The following is a 19609-nucleotide window of genomic DNA, read 5'->3' as shown; positions in this document are numbered from 1 at the left end:
ATCCCTGTTTGGCCATGGAAATCCATTGGGTGACCTTAGGCAGCTCACATTCTCTCAGTCCCAGAAGGCAACAATGGCAAAGCCCTTCTAAACAAATCTTTCCAATATACAGTAGTCCTATGATAGGTTCACCTTAGGGTTGCCATAAGTAAAAAAGGACTTGAAAGCACACAACAACAGTATGCGCCTAGCCATCTCTATAGACTTACCACTTCATATAAATGGGCCACAAGCCAAGCTGCCAGCAGTGCCTATTCTTATAACCCTAATGAGATGTTTCAATTTGTCAAAGGTTTACCATTGGTATGATGCACTCTACATATGAGCATACTGTTGCTTACACTGAGTAACACTTTTGCATTCTTCATTGAACAAAAAACGCCTTAAAGTGGGGAAGGGATAAATGCAGCTTTCTACATACTGTTGGACTGTAGCTCCCAACATTCCTCCCCACTGGATATGTAGTTAGGGCTGCTGGGATCTGCAGTCCAGAAACATCTGGAAGGCTATATTATGCCATCTCTCACTTTTCAGTCCAGGAGAGGAGTGCCATACATGAGATTGCCAAGCACATGAAATTCAAGACTGGAGGCAATATGGCATCAAAGTGCAAACATTTTTTGTGAATGATCCCAGAGATTGACATTGTTCATGTACTGGGATGCAGTTGTTCTTGCCCATTGGTGAATGTGACATATTTTCTTTGGGAGTATTGGCTGCACTGGCTATAGCTGATGGAAGTTGGAGTTCAATAACATCTGGATGGCTAACCTGTGATAGAACCTAAATTCTACCACTGCTTTTGTGTCATTTCAGCAATTTTGAAAAGTTAGTCATGTGTTTTCCTTTTTCCCTTTTCTTTTTGTTACACAGACACAAAGAATTTGCACTACTGCTTTGGAAATAAAAGGTGTGCACTATACTTAAAACCATTAATAGATTAAACAGATACTAGAGGGACCAATAGCCATAAGATTTCACTTCACTAAAAATAGCAGGTAGCTACTAAAGACCAGGAATGTTTTACTTATGTGCCATATTCAGCGGGTGGGATTTTTGTGTCCCAGTGTTGTTATATTGCACACATATTCAAAGATCTAGTGTTCCCCCACCCCAACTAGAAAATACCAAGCATGTTGCATAGTTTAATGTGGTTTTCCTGTGACTCACTTTCTGTTGGAATTCCATTTCTGTGCCTGACTGTCAGTGATACATTTTACAAAACTGTTTGTACTGGCACAAATCTCTTTTGGAAATCAGAATTAAATGAAAATATACCACAGAAGTACAGAAGTCTGCATAAGTCTGTATCCATCTGTTCATTCTCAGACCTATGAAACAACTGTTATTTCATCAATGACCCTGTAACATACAAAATCACAAAATCCAGAATGTAAACTTCTTGAAAGGTTTGGTGGAAGGGATTTAGCTAAATTCATATAGATAAGATGTAAGATTACTTAGCAGTTCTGTCCTTGATATTTTTTAAAATCACCTTTTAATGAAAATAGACCCATCAGCCCAACTGGTAGGTGAAGGAAAATAGAAAGTTGTTACTCAGGGTTATCATACATTTGATCTTAGATCATCATGGACACTGTGCTTCAGCTAATGCCTAGCATATGGGGCTTAGTGTCCTAGGCAGCTCTTCAATCTGTACAGTTGTCCATGTGATGCAAAACAGGATTCAAAACTGATCACTGTATACAGTACTTTACATCCAACACAATATTCATAGCGAAGGACAAAATGATTATCTAGGGGGTCAGTATGAGAATGATGGGAAAGATGTTACAATGCATCTTATCATGGCATGTGAGTGATGACTTTGTCAATGGCATAGAGTGATTATTTACTCATTTATAAAACATTTATTAATTGCCTCACCCCCCTGACACTTCCAAGGAACATACACATTAAAACAGTAAAAAACTTTTTTTTTAACAAATAGGAGAAAGGATCTTTAAAAACAAACATACAGAATGTTATCTTCAAATCACCAAAGATACAGACAGGTGAATCAAGAGGAAGAAACAGTAAGATAGCATTATTCTCTATTCTAAAAAACTGCCAACTCAAGCTAATACTTTGTGCATCTGAAGAAGTGGATCTTAGTTCATGAAAACATCTGCCATATGTTTTAAGCTGCTGCAAGACTTACTTTTGTTGCAAAAGACTAACACGACTAACCTTCTGGGTACTGTAACTTACCATGGATACTTAACCAAGAAGTTGACATTTGACAGACATGGAGAAATGACACCCTGATTGCTGCAAAAGTCTGAAATGTAAGGTGTTTGTACAGTAGAGTCTCGTTAATCCGACCTTCGTTGATCCGACGTTCCAGTTTATCCGACGTCGGACTGGTCGGTAGGCGTGGCTTTGAGCCCTGACCACGCCCCCACCACCAGGCCCCAAGCGAGGTGGCAGGCGCGGAGCACCAGGCAGCAGCAGCCCTGAGCATCACCCCCACTAGGCCGCAGGCGTGGAGGCAGCAGCAGCCCCGAGCGCCACCCCCACCAGGCCAGAGGCGCGGAGGCGGCAGCGACCTCAAGCGCTGCCCCCACCAGGCCGCAGGCCCCGACCATCCCGAGCACCACCACCACCACCAGGCCGCAAGCAGTAAGCAGCCTCACCGCCACTAGGCCCAGAGCAACACTTGGCTACGATCCTATGACCCTCCAGATTATCTGACTTATTCGACTATCCGTCCTATAGGACCGCCAGTTTACGTCGGATAATCGAGACTCTACTGTATATCATTTCTTAAAAAATGGAAATACTGTTGAATCTTGACTTTTATTGGTTTAACTTTCATAGCTTTGATTATTCACATATTTGCCATCAATAATTAAATGGGAACTTTTTGGAGTTTTCCCACCTACTGTGGAAAATTGCAAATAAAACACACAGATTAGAAAATGCAAACAAAACTTTTTAAAATTTGGTAAATCATAACTGCATAAAATAACGTCAAGTATCCATGTTTTCTCTTCCACTCCTGGAGACTTGCTTGGCACTGGTCACCCCATCACAGCTGCTTTCTTCTCTGGCCACATCCAGGACTACAAGGGCCAGCATCCCCTGCAACAGCAGGACAGAAAAGGGGTTTCACTCATGTTCCTTAGTCCATAGAGACAGGAATACAATTTTGGCTGCATTTACACGGCAGAAATAATCCACCTTTTACTGCCATGGCTCAATGCTATGGAATTCTGGGAAATGTTTGTTTGCTTTGCTCTGGTGCCACAACAAACTATTTCCCCAGGATTCCATAGCATTAAGCCATGGCAGTAAAAGTGGTGTCAACCCAGATTATTTCTGCAGTGCAGATGCAGCCTAAATTATGGTTTGGAGGACCTGGAGATACCCACTTTTCCCACTTCTGTGGCGGCCCTGCACCCCTAATCCTCCTGAAAGTGGAGGGCTCACTATATGCTACAGAATTATTGCCAGACTAGCTAGAAAACTAAAAAGCATGATCTGTTTACTTGATCATTAAGGGAAAAAATGATAATGGGATTTAAAAAAACATCTTAACAAGAGACATATCATTTACCTCATAAGAGGATAATGTTCAAGTACAGACAAGCACAGGCCCATATAACAGGGAATAACTGGGCAGCAGGAGTCCTGGTGTCCCTTTAATTGTGAAAACCAATGTTGGCAAGATTTTGAAGCGGCAGCTATGTTATGCCATCTGCATTTGCAGAATGCAAGCTGCATTTCCTAGTGCTGATTTATCTTTATATAACTTAGTTATATAACAAAAATAAATTCCAAACATTCAAAAGAGATACAAAATATTGCTGATACTAAATGGCCATTTTGCACAGTATTCTCACCTCCAGGTGTGCAAGCCCTAATCTAAGGCTGGGTGCACATGATGAGAAATGGGAAAAGGAAGGAGGTGGCATCAGTTTCAGTAGCTACAGCATGTGAGGGGAAAGGGCTTTCCTGCATTCATGGCCAAACAGAGCTCATATCTCCCCATATAAACATATGTGCTTAGGTAGTTCAGGACAGCTTCAACTCTAAATTACTTTTATGGGAAGATAAGAGACCATGCAATTCATTCACAGATCTCCTTACTGGTCTACAAAATACAATGGGTGCAGAGTGTCAATATAAATAAAATATTTATTTAAATTATCTCAATTCAACTAAAGTCAAGTGGTCCACGTAGAAACGATTTTTCACTGCAGTCACTTGGGGAAGGAAGCATATAAAGAAAAATAATAGTACATTATATGAATCAGCCACTAGAGGTCTCTGAACAAAAATGACTCCAAGAGATTATTTTAAAAAGTAATTTGGTTACTTTTTTTCAAAAAGAATAACTTTCCAAAATTCACCATTTTTTTCATGTTCTGGATTAAAAAAAAACTGAATATGGGCAAACTAGCAGCTTATTTTTTAAATAGCTTTAATTTGATTCCTTCTCTATTTAGTTGTTTGTGGTACTGAATTCAGGCTGCCAGTTCAGTTTGTACTGATGAGCTCCTCATCTTTTAATAGCCACATGGCAGGCAGACAGCATGCTCACTGAATACCCTGGCATAGATGACTGAGGTTTGTTCAGATCATTTTTCCAAAATCTGGAATTATTTTTTTAAGTTTGATGGAAAGGCGTCAGAATTGAAGAAAAGACTGAATGTAGGAGAAGATGAGACAGATGCACCCATCTTTTGTAGCTAATGAATCAATCTAGAGACTGAAGGAGTGTCAAGAGAATGCCATCAGTGCGCTTTGATAGCAGACTGTTCTGGGAGGTGATGTCAAGGGCTTCAACCTGATAGCTATCAAGCAGCCTTCTTTAAAACTAGTCATTGGCCTCCTACGTATGTTGTGTTCTGTTGAGATTATGCAAAATAATAAACATTTCCAAAGAGAACAGCAAAATAAGAGAAGTGATGCAATTTGCATAATTAAAACCAAATGCACAACTGAGCTGAAGTGTGGGAAGCCAAATTCAGCATGGAGCACCCACAGCCCCGGATTCCAGTATTTAAACCAACTAAGCACCAGTGTTATCTAGTTTAGAACACATACATTTTAAACAAAGACTTTGTTATTGTAAGAACCAAACTTTAATTACGATATGGAAACAGTCAATGACAACACACAAAACAGAAGCCAGCAGAGAAACCTAATAAAACTAGTAGAATCAGTAACCAAAGAACAGTGACTGGGTTGTACTTCTGAGACTATCCAACGTAATTGCATATTGGGGAGGGAAGTACTGATGGCATCTTTCATCCTGTTAAATTGTGTTATCACACAATAGAGCACACATAAAGTGAAACAGAAAAGTCCTCTTATGTGCAGAGGAGTCCGCAACGACACTATGCCAAACCAATCACCTTATATTACTCTGCAAATGCTCAGGGAAAAAATGGGACTGTATTACATACACCCTATGTACATTCACCTGGAAATGTTCGTTTAAAATTAGCAGGACAATTGGGAGAGTATGGGTCATACTGTGTGGGTGAGTCTTGGAAATGTGGTACTTGCCATGGGGAAAAAAAAGAATTAATGATTTGAGTCAAAAGACTGGTTGTTTGGAGTTATTTTATGAGAAACATTTCAGATATACTGAAATAATCTTAGAGGGCAATTTTTGTAAACTGGTGTTCTTCTTCAACCAGTTGTGAACTATCTTATTCATTTATTCATTTAAATTAAATTAAATTACATCCCAATTTTCTCCTTGTACAAATCCAAGATGGCTTTATTCAAACTCTTACACCCAGCATTTTGTAACAAATAGTTTATTATTACTTGTTTGCTAGAGAGGAAAATGTAATAAAGCCTCTGGCTTAAGGATTCAGTGTGGTGACCAAAATTTGATTTTGACCTGGGAGATACTACTTGTGAAGCAGATCTCTTTAAAAAGCAAAAGGAATGGGATTACCAGATCATCACAAAACAAAACCAAAAAGCTACGTATTAGACCCATGTGCATATGAAATATTCTAGAATCTCATTGGCCCTGATGATGACTTACATATGGTAGTACTGTACTGTGATTTAGTTTGGGTGTTTTTCTTGTTTTTTTTTTTTTTTTTTTTTTTCATTTTAAATTTACAGTCATCAAGGTTTCCAAACCCTGATGGCAACACTGATGTTCCACATAGAGGATGAGTCTGTAATTAAGATGGAAGATCATAGCTTATATATATATTTGATCTATGTCATTGAGACTATATTTCTATCTCAAAGTGTTGCTGACAATTGATCTGTGCTATCAAGCCTGGTTCTTTGGTATGGCCAAGGAATTTGTGGGTGCCCATGAGTTTTTGTAATGACACAATTATGTATAGTTATGCTTTTTTTTCACATACAATTCTGAGGTGGCTCCTCATGAGTATCCAGTGCTCCTTGTGCATATCCAATTCAACTGCAACCCTCTCCCCTCTTTTATATCAGGGTTTCAAAATGTTCAGAGCACCTCTGTTTCAGAAGCAACATTGGTTCTATACACTACCTCAACATGACAGCAGAATCAGAAGGGATATAATTATCTTGTCCCTAAAAACTACAGGCTGAAAGATATTTGTCACACGGAACACCACAATAAACGTTACACTTGTATTTTTTAAGGTTTGTCTTTTTCTATCTTCCTTTTTTTTGGTCCCTTTTGTGCTCCCCTTTCCCCTTCTGCTCAGGGATATGGGTGGCCATAGGACTCCAAGCTTCTATGTAGTGCCTATAAAACAGCCTGGATAAGGGGGGGGGGGGGGAATCTGGAGTAGGAAAGCATAGTAAGGATTTACTAGCCCATGAATGCATATAGTCCACAAAATAGCCAGATCAGGAACACAAGATGGCTTGGGCAGTTCCTCTATACTCCTTTCTCTATGGTATTCTGCACCACTTCCTTGCTACTGATAATCCCCTATAAAGTGACATTCAATTTGCGATCAGCCCACAGTTCTGGAGCCCTGTCCTCATGTGTCCCATTTTGAGGCTTCCACTCCACTTGGACATATTCATAAACAACCAGTTGAGGAAAAGTACTGGCATAACTGCACCCTCGGATACTTATGTTCATAGTTCAGGAACCACCGTGCTTGAGAATGCAAGGTGAGGCTGCAGAAGAGAAGAAGGTGAGGAAAGAGACCCCAGGCCATAAGCTGCTACCAGAAGAACTGGTGCTGTTTGTAGATACTGATTATCGTGCTTTAATAAAAACTGTACTGTCAGGCGTCGTTGCACATTCTTCTTTTTCAGTGACAGTTTCCACCTCCCCTGAGGCAGACACAATTACTACTGTTTTAGAGGCCAATGCGGCTTTCTCCTTCTCAGCAATAGCTGCACACACAGCCAATATCTCATCACTTTCAAAATCATAATCAGGGATTGGTTCCTCTGAAGACTCTCCCTCAGCTGATGTTCTTCCCGTCTCAGCTTTGGTGGCTTTCTTCTGCTGTTCTAATTTTCTTGCCCAAGAAAGATCCTCGTTCCACAGTTCAGAACTAAGTGGGCAGATATGCAGGGCAACCTGGAAACTTCGGATTGCCTATAAAAACAAGAGTGGAAACAATTCAGAACATGTCAATACAGAAACATACCTCCTTCACTTGAGAGAACAAGGGACATTACTAGGAAAAGTGCTAATACTGCTATATTAATGCTATCACTAGAATTGAATCTGATCTTTTCAAACAGTAAGTCCAGATGGATTAATGTTAATCTTTAACCTGGGGGAATTTGGGTTCAAATTCCTGTCACATATTCAGTAGTGACTATAGGGACATATACTGGCAATAGCAATAACAAAAGGCAACATGAACAAGTACATGCATTTATGAAAGGCATTTAAGAGTATCTAGAGTGCCTCACACAGAAGCAAGGATGACTTTGGGCTGATGCCTATGATCAGCCAGTAAACTGCCCAGTTCTGCAATCAATGGTTCACTATTATTTTTCCAAATCGCAGAAAAGAAGTCAAAATCATGCATGAGTAATTATGCCCATAAGAATGAATAGCAAAAGCAACTCTCTGAATGTCAGGAGACAAAACAACTCAAGCTGTGTACCATATGCCTTGAAAATCTATAAAACCAAAATTAGACCTCAAATATTATATAGTATATCTGTATGGGTAACAGCTTTCAATAAGGAGGTTGAAAATTTACAATCTCGGTTTTGTAGGAAATTGCTATCTATTCCGCCATGTGTTCATTATTTAACGCTATATGACGAGCTTGGTTTGGTTACACTTGAGACCACTGCCTGGTTGATGGCATATAAATATTGGCTTAAAATTCATTATAGACCAAATAGATCTAGTTTAATTGGGTTTCTTTTATCTGATAATTATTATACTAGTTGGTCAAAAGCCTTTGAAGTCAATCTAAAATTAAAGGGTTTAAATCTGGACTCTTTACTCCTTTTGACGGAGCACAAGTGCTTCAAGACAATTAAGGATTGTTTGCTGAGTTGGGAACATAAGGAAATTTATTCTACCTCTCCCAGAGTATGCTCCCCTTTTGTATTTGGCATTCCCCCCTGTTGTGGTGAGATACCAAAATATTTTCAATCGTTGTCCCTTCAGGCTGCGAGGAAAGCCTTCCTTTTTGCAAGGCTGAACATCCATCCGTCATGTGTTACTAAGGGGAGATATATGAAAATTCCATTTGTCAATCGTCTTTGTATATGTGAGGCAGTTCCAGACACCCTCCAACATATTGTTTTTCTTTGCCCATTATATCAAAAACCGAGAAAGAATTTGATAAAGAAACTAATGGAAATGAACTTCTGTGTAACGGATATAACTTTATTGCATTTATTGGAGGATTGTAATGAGCAGATTACACGAGTGATGGCAAATTTTCTAATGGAGGCAACAAAAATTTGGTATAAATTGAACAACTGTAATCTATAGAATTACATGTTATACGGACGGAATTTTATAGTATTTATGTTAATAATTTTAGTTTAAAATTTTAACTTTGTATGATGTTTTTTTATTGAGATGCCTAATAAAGGTTATGGTATGGTATGGTATGGTATGGTATGGCTAACAATAATAAAAATTCTAAAGCCCCTTGTTACAAACACAATCACATTCCTCCTTCTCTTACACACACATTCACCTCTTCCAGTTTTGGAGCACAAGGGCAATTGCTTTAGATCTGCTCTTTCAGTATAAAATTCAAGGATTCTTAGTGTATAGACATAAAGACTCTAGATATATTTTAACGGCTGATGCGTACCTTCACTGCTTTTGAACATCAAAACCAGCAAGTCAAACAAAGGGGACCATTTCATTTTAAATGCCTTCTAGCAATATTTTTACTAACAAAAGGCACAAAATAAATCATGCAAGCTTTCAAAACTTCAGTGGCTTCTTCAATCAGGTGAAAGCGAAAAACTAAAAGAATAACAAACTAGTAACATACTAGTTTAATTCTATTTTAATGTCCACTTTTGTATGTTTTTAACTGTATTGTGTGTTTTTTTAATTTGTAAGATGCTTTGTATCCCAATTGTGGGGGAAAAGCAGGACATAAATATAACAACAACAACAACAACAACATTGTTGTGGCTACCGCATCTGTATTTTTCGGTAGCAATGACACAGGAAGTTCATGTCCATATAAATTGAGACCCCCGTATGGCTATGAACTAAGTAGGAATGAAGGCATAAAACAAAGTCAATTAAGTTCCCACTTTGAAGTACTAAGCATATGTGTATGAGTGTGTGACTGTATATGTGCATGTACACAAACACAGTGTTGTCTCTATCCAGTATGAAGCTTTAGTAGGCCCTTATTTTGGAGGACTGCAGCTGGTCTTACTGGAAATGCAATGGATTTTCAGGGATGGAGAAAAATCTGGGCTTTGCAACAGACAGAGAATATCAGCTGAAGCCAAATCAGGTTGCTTTACCTATTTTGGTATGGGTATTTTAACTGTCTGTTGTTGTAAGGGTTGATCTTGTCCTTGATGAAGAACTTAGTGAAGCACTGAAAGCTAGTGTGATAGTTTGCTCCTTTTTGGTTGGCCCAATAAAATTACTGCTACGGAATGGATTTTGTTGGGTTTTGCTTTAAGAAAATCTTTCTTCCTACTACTCCAGATTAAAAAAAAAAAAAGAGGCAACATGTCTCTTCCCCCATTGTTAATGCAACATATGCATTCCATATGAAGATGTACCGGCCCCAGTGAACATATTTTATGAAGAAATTCTGAATCACAGATTATCATTATGAACTGTTTGTTTGCTTTTTGGTTTGATCAACTGCCATTGGTTTCCAAGGAATGGGTATGTGGGTGGGGAAAAAACTATATTGCCAGTGCTTAGATATTGGAACAAGCTGGACGCAACACACAATGCAGCTCAGCTCTTCAAAGACACCATCTATCTACAGCTGTTAGCATCAAGGGCTCTTTAGACTGGAAGTAAATACAGTATGAAAATATCTGAAGCATTGCAAAACTACACACAAAACTCTTGATTCATTTCTTTAAAAATACTCCTTTGTGGAACACATTTGTCACTATACTACTTTGTCCGTAAAATCCCATCTGTTCTACAATTTTACAAAGCTGTAAAACTGTAATACTAAGCACATTTGTTCTATCACATCTCTAAACTAATGCATGCAATTGGATAAAAAGCATTCCAGAGGCAGATATAAGTCTTTCAGGGATACTGAAATGAAAACATTAAATAACTAATGCCTCATTGGTCATTGAATTCTGGTCTTTGTCACAGACAGGGCACCTCCTAAATATTCCAAAGGAAAAAAACTCACTTGTTTTACGTTTGTGGGCAATCCCTGTAAAGTTAAAATATATTAGGGGAACTCCCAGTTAAAATACAGCAGAAGTACAGCACAAAATTTAGAAAGAATTATTGCAATTATTTTGCAAGCCTATCTGCAAGGATTTATTAAAAGGAGCTAGAGGTTATGAATTAAATACCAATGCATTACTAGCCAGCTATTGGAAAAGACCTAACCTTTAAATCAGGGGACATGGGAGGCAGTTCATTATGATTCATTCAGTCATTTTGAAATTGTTTTAAGACTGGGTGTTCTAAGACTTTCTATCAGCAAGAAAGTAAAACTAGGAAGGACATTGATTTCTTGGTTGAAAAGAAAGATTTCTCTTGGGCCTAAAAGGGCCCATGAAGTAGCCCCTAAAGGGCATGGGTGGTCTTTTTATATCATTTTGAAAAACTTACAAACTTCAGGGTCACAGTGACAGTAGGACTGTCAGAGTAAAATGTGGAAAGGGCTCCTGCATCTTTAATGGTTGTGTAGAAGCGGGAATTTCATCCAATGTTGCTTGTTACGTGGTTGAGTGACAACGGACACCTGCTAAAATTTTCTCTTCTACATAAGTATATGCAACCGCTCAGGTTTTCAGTCTGGCCACCCTGTGTGAAGGCCAGTTTGTCTCCTTAGCACTGAGCAGTTGCCACCCCAACTTTGAAAGATTACAGTAGCTCCTTGGTATCCACTGGGGTTTTATTCCAGGATCCCCGTGGATACCAAAATCCATGGATGCTCAAGTCCCATTATATACAATGGGACAGCAAAATGATGCTCCTTATATAAAATGGCAAAATCAAAGTTTGCTTTTTGGAGAATATATATATTTATATATATAATATTTTCAAGCCATGAATGCTTGAATCTGTGGGTAAAGAATCTGTGGATATGGAGGGCCGACTATGACAGGTAGTAAGTATATAGAGAAATCTTGTAGCACCTTTGAGACTAACTGAAAGAGGTTGGCAGCATGAGCTTTCGTAGACTTCAGTATACTTCCTCAGATGCCTTTAGTGGAGTAGAAACCAAGGACAGACACATATATGTCACTGGTATGTGAGAATGTCTGTATGTATATATATATGTCTGTCCCTGGTTTCTATTCCACTAAATGCATCTGAGGAAGTATACTGTAGTCTACGAAAGCTCATGCTGCCAACATCTTTCTTTCAGTTAGTCTCAAAGGTGCTACAATATCGAATTGTACCAGATAGGTTATAGTCAGATGCAGAAATGGCAAAGCTATTACCCTAGAATTTATTCTGGACATAAATTTTTTCTGGACTTAAAAATTTTATCCATCACCACCCTGCCCCAATTTAGGAATGATTAACAGAAACGGATAGACAGAACATATGGTCCCAATTCAACCTGAATGCCGGTACAGGAGCCAGCGGTACATGTAGCTCTATCCATCAACAGTAGCTACTAAGGGGTTCTACACAAAGGAATACGACAAGTTTCCAAGGGACCTCACATTTTCAAAACCAATGAAAACCACTGACTTCATGTAGTTGGACCAGGTACAAAACAACTGTTGCAGGAATGGACTGTGTGACTTTTAGAAATTAGTTTCTTATATATATCAAGTTTAAAAACCTGCAGCTACACTGGTGGGCGATACAGTTTCTAAATTATAGGTAATTTTGTTAAAAGAAAGAACTTTTTCAATTGAGCTATCATTTCTTTTGTAGACTACTGAACCAAGTCTTTCCCATAACTAGAGGTAAAAGTCTTCTGAGGACACCAATAGCTGAGAACTATGATCAGAGTGACCTGTGCTTTTGAAAAGTGGTGTCCTTGGTCATACTGTTACCCATGCTGCTTCATATAAATTTTGGTATAAATGATAGCCCTTCATGACTCCTAGATGAACTCTAGTAGCCTGTCCGCCATTAAGAGCAAAGCGTGAGGACATGTACACCACCCCGGAGGGAAATTCCTTCATGATCATATCTAGATAGTCCAGGGATTATCCTAAGACCTGGAAGAACAAATGTTTGCCTTTCCTGAAGCTATTGCCCCCTCCCAGGGTCTGTTGTCCAAGCAGCTTAAAGCCATTGAGACAATCAGACACAGACATCCAGGTGAAAAGAAAATAATTAAACACCTTTGTTTCGGCCATCAAACATCTTTGCCTGAGGTGAGGTTTCGCCCTGTAAAAAGTCCAGACTTTGGCTAGTTGGCGCACCATTTTGAAAGGTCTACATACTCCACGTCAGTCAGACCTCCGTTCTGGTCGCTGGCATCTCTGCTCAAACCAATGCTGCGGAGCAGACTTGTCCCACAATCCCGCATCTCATTCGATTCCCAGAGGGAGTCTACATTCTGGTACATATCACCCTAGTGAAGCCTGAAATCCTTTTCCAAGCTCATCCCTGATTTTCCTGAGCCTTGAATGTATGTGTGTGTGTGTGCGCGCGCATTGAATGTGTTTTCCCCTATTTCAATAAATTAGACATCTAGTTATTAAATCTGTCTCAGCTCCATTTATTGGAATTTCCTGGTCTCTTGGTATAAATAACGGGAGGGCGATTCCGTAGGGTCGTCGTAGCCGGTCCCCTCGTGTAATATTTGAGCTAATAACAATAATAATAAAATTCCCCTAATTGGACCCTTGGCTACAGTACAATTAACCATGATAACAGAAAAATGTTATCTCTGGAAGGGTCAAATTAACCAGAGAGGAAATAAATGAAAAACAGGCTAGCATAAATAGAGGAAATAGGACTAGGTTTCCCAATGGATAAATGCGCAATCCTTCCATTACATGTACATTATCCCACATGTCGAAGACACAATTCTTTGATGACTGGCAGTCACTAAAATGTCAATATGTTCCACAATCATCCAGTATACTCCACAATGTTGTGTTTCCATTATTTCTGCAATACTAAATAAGAGGATTATTAGTGGCATCAGCACAGATATACCACTAGATAGAAATCTTCCATTTCTCATATGCTGGTTTTGCCTTGTTCTGGAAAGTCTAGTGGATTCCTTAGACTTTTCACTGAATAGTACAACAAAAAAGATACTTAAAATTCCAAGGTTGACTAATGAGCAAGACTAAGATAAACATGACTACAGAAAGATTAAAAAACGATAATTTAAAGGAATAAATGAGGGGCTATTTTTGGTAGCTGGCCAGATAGAGAAAAGGACAGAATGTTAAACAGCTGGAAATGATTTCATATTCTGCACGAAACAGGGATTTTATAAAATTATTTCTTTCATTCTCTTTCTTCCTCCACTTAATAGTAACACTAGAACTAAATAATAACTGTAGCAATCATGTAATAGGGATACACACAAGCACCCACACCCACAATTTCTGTCTCCTGGTCCTTCAGTGTTTAGTATGTCCAGGTAATAAGTTGTGACTGGATGAGAATCTAGTGAGCAGGCAGATGTAGACCATGGTAACAAGACAAGTAAGCCAGCTGATTGTATTAACTAATTAGAAAGGTATAATTGCCTTGTGGATCTACTGGGTCTTGGGAGCATTCTTTGAGTGCTGTTCTCATGGTAATGTATGCATGCTGCTATCAGGATTTTGTACTGTGCTATTCATATTGTTTTGCCTTGTTTTTGAGACTTCTGTTAAGTAAAGTTTTATTAAATTTCCTCAAACCTTTGCTGTCATTTTTTCTTTAATACTCACACCCCAACATAGAATCATAGAATCATAGAGTTGGAAGAGACCACTAGGGCCATCCAGTCCAACCCCCTGCCATGCAGGAAATCCAATTCAAAGCATCCCTGACAGATGGCCATCCAGCCTCTGTTTAAAGACCTCCAAGGAAGGAGACTCTATCACCCTCCGAGGGAGTGCATTCCACTGTCGAACAGCCCTTACTGTCAGGAAGTTCCTCCTAATGTTCAGGTGGAATCTCTTTTCCTGTAGCTTGCATCCATTGTTCTGGGTCCTGTTCTCTGGAGCAGCAGAGAACAAGCTTGCTCCCTCTTCAATATGACATCCTTTCATAGTAGGAGAGAAGTAATTTTGCATCCAAGCTGCTGTGGTTTCAGAAGCTTCACCCAGCCCTTCTCTTCCACTAAACTGGTAGCAGAGGCAAGGCCCCTCCCTGGTGCCCAGCGTATCCCTTGTCTAACTCTGCACTGCTGAAAAGATGGAGAAACAAAAATCCATTCAACTTTCTGAGAAATGGACACTGTGTCTATCAACCAGAATTTAGCCATAGAAGAAATGACATCCTTCTTGAGTATCCTGTGAACATCAAATGATAGTGCCAATTAAACCCATTTCCATTCCAGGTTGTAACACAAAAAAATATGGAAAAGTCAAAGGGAAGGAGGATAAATATTTCTGCAAGGTGCTGTTCAGCCAATGTTAATACGTTTTCAGTGTGCAATAGGACGCTCTGCAGTTTTTGTACAACAGAACAACACAGCCACACCTTTGGCAAACATAACTCTTCATTGCTTTACAGTGTGAAGAAATTCAAAACAAAATCATGATGTTATACTACTAAGAAGAAATGTGTACTGAATAACAAAACTACAATGTGTTAACTGCCTTACTTACTGCCTGGACTGTATTTGTATTACTCAGTGCAGACTATCTGACAGACATTATCTCCTGCTACGAGTCTGCATGGCTCCTGAAATCCCAAAGAGAGGCCCTTCTTTCAGTCCCACCCACTTCATAGGCACGGTTGGTGAAAGCATGAAATAAGTCCTTTTCAGAAGTTGCCCCATGACTTTGAAATTGTTCCCTAAGGAGGCTATCATGCCCCACGCTGTTGTCTTCCCACTTTTTTTTAATTCAAACTAGCTTTTAAATCTGACTGTTTTTAAGAAAATGGCTGTAAGAGGGTGTTATATTATTTAAGATGGCATTGTTTCAACTGTTTTTAAAGTGTATGTTTTAAATTATTTTAATACAATTAATAGTTTAATTTTGTTTTAATGCTGACTTTTTATATGTTTTTCATTGTATTTTACTGTAATCACCATTAATTGGTAAACTGCCTTGAGTCCCAATCTTGGGAGAAAGGCAGAATATAAATAAAAATGAGAATATGTAAACATAATCTGTCATTGTTAATGGTCAGTGTTACAAATACAGTTATTGCTATCAATGCTTTCTGTACTTAGTTTCACTCCAACCCACCCTTAGGCATGTGAGCTCTGTTCCTGAACCTCTAACCTCCATGCATCTGACAACGTGGGCTGTAATCCACAGTCTCAGGCCATTAACAAATCTGGTGTTACATGATTCTTTGTTGGTTTCTGCAATAAACAAACATGTCTGGCCCTTTGAGAACAGTTCCTACTGTAGCATTTTAGAATACCTTATTAAAATTTGGTCCACGTGAACTGCTAAATTGTTATTCTCCGTCAATGCTTTAAGGGCTCTATTTTAATTAATCTAGCATCCTTATTCCCATAGCAACCAGCAAGCAGATCCCTCTTGAAAGTCCACAAGAAAGGAAAAACCCTTCTCATGCTATTGTTACCCTGAGCAACAGATGAATACAGAAGCTAGAGAGGCTAATTTTGAACTACAGGGTCATTTTGGTGTTGTAACTGTACACCTACTTTCATCTGTGGGAAACAGCATGGTAGAGAAAAGTTAAATCATGCAAAAAAATAAAGTGGGAGGCCTCACACTAAGTTAGGTACTAGGGAACTCCGATATCCTCCAGTTGTCCCAACTGGGCAAGACAGTCATGATTTATCCTCTCTAATCCCATTGTTTCAGCTGCTTTTAATATGTCCCACTTTCTGTCTCCTCCTCTCACTTCCCCCTTTGTCATTGGCTTACTTCCATTTGTGCAAATTGAGTTCAAAATGCAAAAGTAGCTAACTCAAGAGGAGAGGGTGGAATCTTGCCCTTCCCTGTAGACTCAGGCAAAAGCAAAGTGCTGCAACCTCTCCTAGCTTGAGTGTTCACCCTTATTAATAACTTTTGCCATCTTGACCAAAGTCTGATGTTGCTTGGCCATGTGTATCTCAGTTTTCATCTGTGAAATGTTGGAGACTATGGACTACAGATGGTTTTCGGTTTCTTATTTTATGTTGACTGTCTGTTTGGCCAGTAGTCAAATCACCAAATTCTTCTGCTCTTCACAGAAGAGCCAATGCAAACATGTAGGGCTGATCTACATGTCTTGTTCCTTTCTTTCTTGGGTCACCTTCTCACAAATAAAAACATCCCAAAGCCTGCACCAAACAGGGCTGCAAACAATTACAAGAAAATTTCAAGGTAGCTGATCTCTATCTATTCTAGGAATAATCAAAAAAGACCTGACCTATTTTAACTAAGCGCTTCAATTCCAAATAATTTCCATAATGTCAAAACAAAGGAAATGTTCTTTGTTATGCTCACCTGGTATCTGAAACAGATACAAGCAACATAAAAGCATATATTTTTTCAGTTAGTAGACAAGTTGCCCCAAAGGAAAAGTGTCCTTGAAACAGAATGAGTCCCTTCTGATCATTTTTCCACTAGAAAAATAATCAAAATACCACCAAAATTGCCCTTCTTTCTGTTGTTCTCTCATAAATCCCATAAAGATCTTGCTGTTTAAAAAGAACATATGAACAATATTGTGTTTCATAGAAGGTATCTTGAGTTCTCTCCAGTGTAACCTAAGGCTGATTTGTGAAGTTATCCGTCAACAATGCTCAAGACCGTCCATTTGAATCTTGCTCATTTTAAAAACAGATGGTTCTCTTAAAGGGTAGAATGCATGATGTTGCAGGATATATTGATCTCCTTAAGTTTAAAAACAATAGTATGTGTTGTAAAAATCATAGCTAAAGATTGGACACATTGAAGGGTTACAGAGAAACCTTTCAGGACAAACTCCATCTTATCATTAGGTGAACAATACACGATAAGACATCATCAAAAGAGAAGGCATTCAGGGCAAATTTACCTTTTTATGTATTACTTTTTCTCCTCCTAAAGAACTGCTTGAAAAATACTTTGACACATGGCTGCAAGACTGCAAATGGAAAACTGGCCTGCCTGCCTTTCCACTTACCAGTGTGATTTCTCCTAAACCAAGCTGGGCACGACCGAGTGTCTGCCAAGCCTCCCAAGAGTGGGGATCTCTCTGGACAGCCATTTCTGCTGCATGCACTGCAGGGAACATTTCCTGCAGAGACATGAGGACCTAATGGGGGAGAAAGAGCAAGACTTCTATCAACCAATGTGATTGCAAAAATCAAAGTTCAAAGGTGAATAACTTATGTAGACAGCTATGAGTTAGAAGGGGGCCTCCAAGAAAATTCACATCTGCATTGATTTAAATTGTGAGTGCACACTGCTCACACATACATACAGAGCTTTCTCAGCTTATTTTTCTTCTAAATGTTTCCCACATATTTAGCCAATTTGAAGATCTAATTTAATGACCAGTTTATAAGCTATTAAAGTCAGACTCCTTTGAATTCCAGTATCAGTTAGAAATTCAGTAAACCTCCAGTGACAGAGAGCTCCATACTTGGCCTTTACCAGGGATTACCAGAATGAAGTGCCTATCAATGGGAAGAGGCTCCAAGGAAAGGCAGATAACATAATTCCTTGCTTGCCTCACAGCATTAAAGATGTGGCTGAGAACATAGGGAGGCAGAGACAGAATTAGAATCCAGAAATTTTGAATGAACCCATGTTTCATAAAAATGTTTTAAGTGGAAAATTGATTCACTAAAAATAAGTTATACTACACCCTTTAGAAATAAACTCAGAAAAAAATGGACAATGCAGGCAATTTGGTTTGTTGATCTCATCCAAAGTGGACATAGGAAAGCTGGTAAGTGGGAAAGACTTATCACACACCTAAAACAAGTTGGATGCTTTCAGAGCATGTGGCAGAAGCCTGTCAAATAACAATGTCTCTCTCCCTTCCTCTCTGTGCCACCAGTGAGTATTAATTCTTTCCATGTGACAAGGGAAATGGGAATGAATTAAAACAATTACAGGATACTGCTGGTTGTAAAAATGTAATGTGGGAGCTTTTTCTAGGTCTCGTTTGTGTCATATCTCCATCTGAACAATGAGCGAAGAACCATCCTACATTAAAAACTGGAAAGCAGTACAGTCTGTAACAATGAAACCTTCACTTTTGCTTTCAGGTTATGTCTCCCACATTGCAGGTGCAGCTGTTCACACATTGACTCATTGTTTAATCTTTCATCGAACAGTCAGTTGAGGCTGTGCTTATTAGCTGGGAATCATGGGTGGGAATAATGTGCCCACCACATGCTGTTGGACATCTACTCAGCATTTTTCATCACTGGCTATCAGTATGTAGAGAGATGTTGTAGCACCTTTGAGACTAACTGAAAGAGAGGTTGGCAGCATGAGTTTTTGTAGACTAAAGTCTACTTCCTCAGATGCATCTTTCAGTTAGTCTCAAAGATGCTACAAGATCTCTCTACATACTGATTCTACAGACTAACACAGCTATACTGTATCTTTGAATTCCATCATGGCTACATTGAAGTCCAATAACATCTGGATGGCTGCATGATTTTCACACTTGGTTTAAAGCAAGCAATAACAACATGCTGGTCCTCTTTGTGATGTTCGCACCCAACCCACACGGACAGAATTCTACATGTCTAATTGACTCAAAAACATAGTACATTGCCAGGTAAACTATGCATGTACCATTTTACATCTCTCTCGTGCTTTAGGTGAATATTCCTTGGAGGACTTTTTTTATCCAAAGAAATAGTCATTTTTGTTTCTGTTGGTTCCAAAATTAAAACACCAGACGGGTACACTGTTGCCAATAATTTTATCAAGTTTTTTCTGTTCTGCAGTTTTACTGGCAGTGCTG

The 19609-nt window shown here is 39.0% G+C and overlaps 1 protein-coding gene across 2 annotated transcripts in view; it reads right to left on the bottom strand.

Annotated features, from left to right (window-relative positions):
* Nucleotides 1–6045: 6045 nt before the first annotated feature.
* Nucleotides 6046–19609, bottom strand: part of TTC33 (tetratricopeptide repeat domain 33) — a 47486-nt gene continuing 33922 nt past the window's right edge. For both annotated transcript variants that reach the window (XM_089496221.1, XM_089496217.1), the window contains exons 4-5: nt 17807–17938; nt 6046–7525 (exon numbers count right to left, since the gene is read on the bottom strand). In XM_089496221.1, the coding sequence (XP_089352347.1) occupies nt 7178–7525; nt 17807–17938 (480 nt within the window). In that variant the 3' untranslated portion in view covers nt 6046–7177. The remainder of the gene's footprint in view (nt 7526–17806; nt 17939–19609) is intronic.

This window comes from Sceloporus occidentalis, unplaced genomic scaffold, assembly GCF_023333645.1.
Source record: "Sceloporus occidentalis isolate IW3139 unplaced genomic scaffold, rSceOcc1.0.p SCAF_1, whole genome shotgun sequence".
NCBI classification, from domain to species: Eukaryota; Metazoa; Chordata; class Lepidosauria; order Squamata; family Phrynosomatidae; genus Sceloporus; species Sceloporus occidentalis.
Note: the sequence above shows the minus strand (reverse complement) of the source record. Positions and strands in the feature narration are given on the sequence as shown.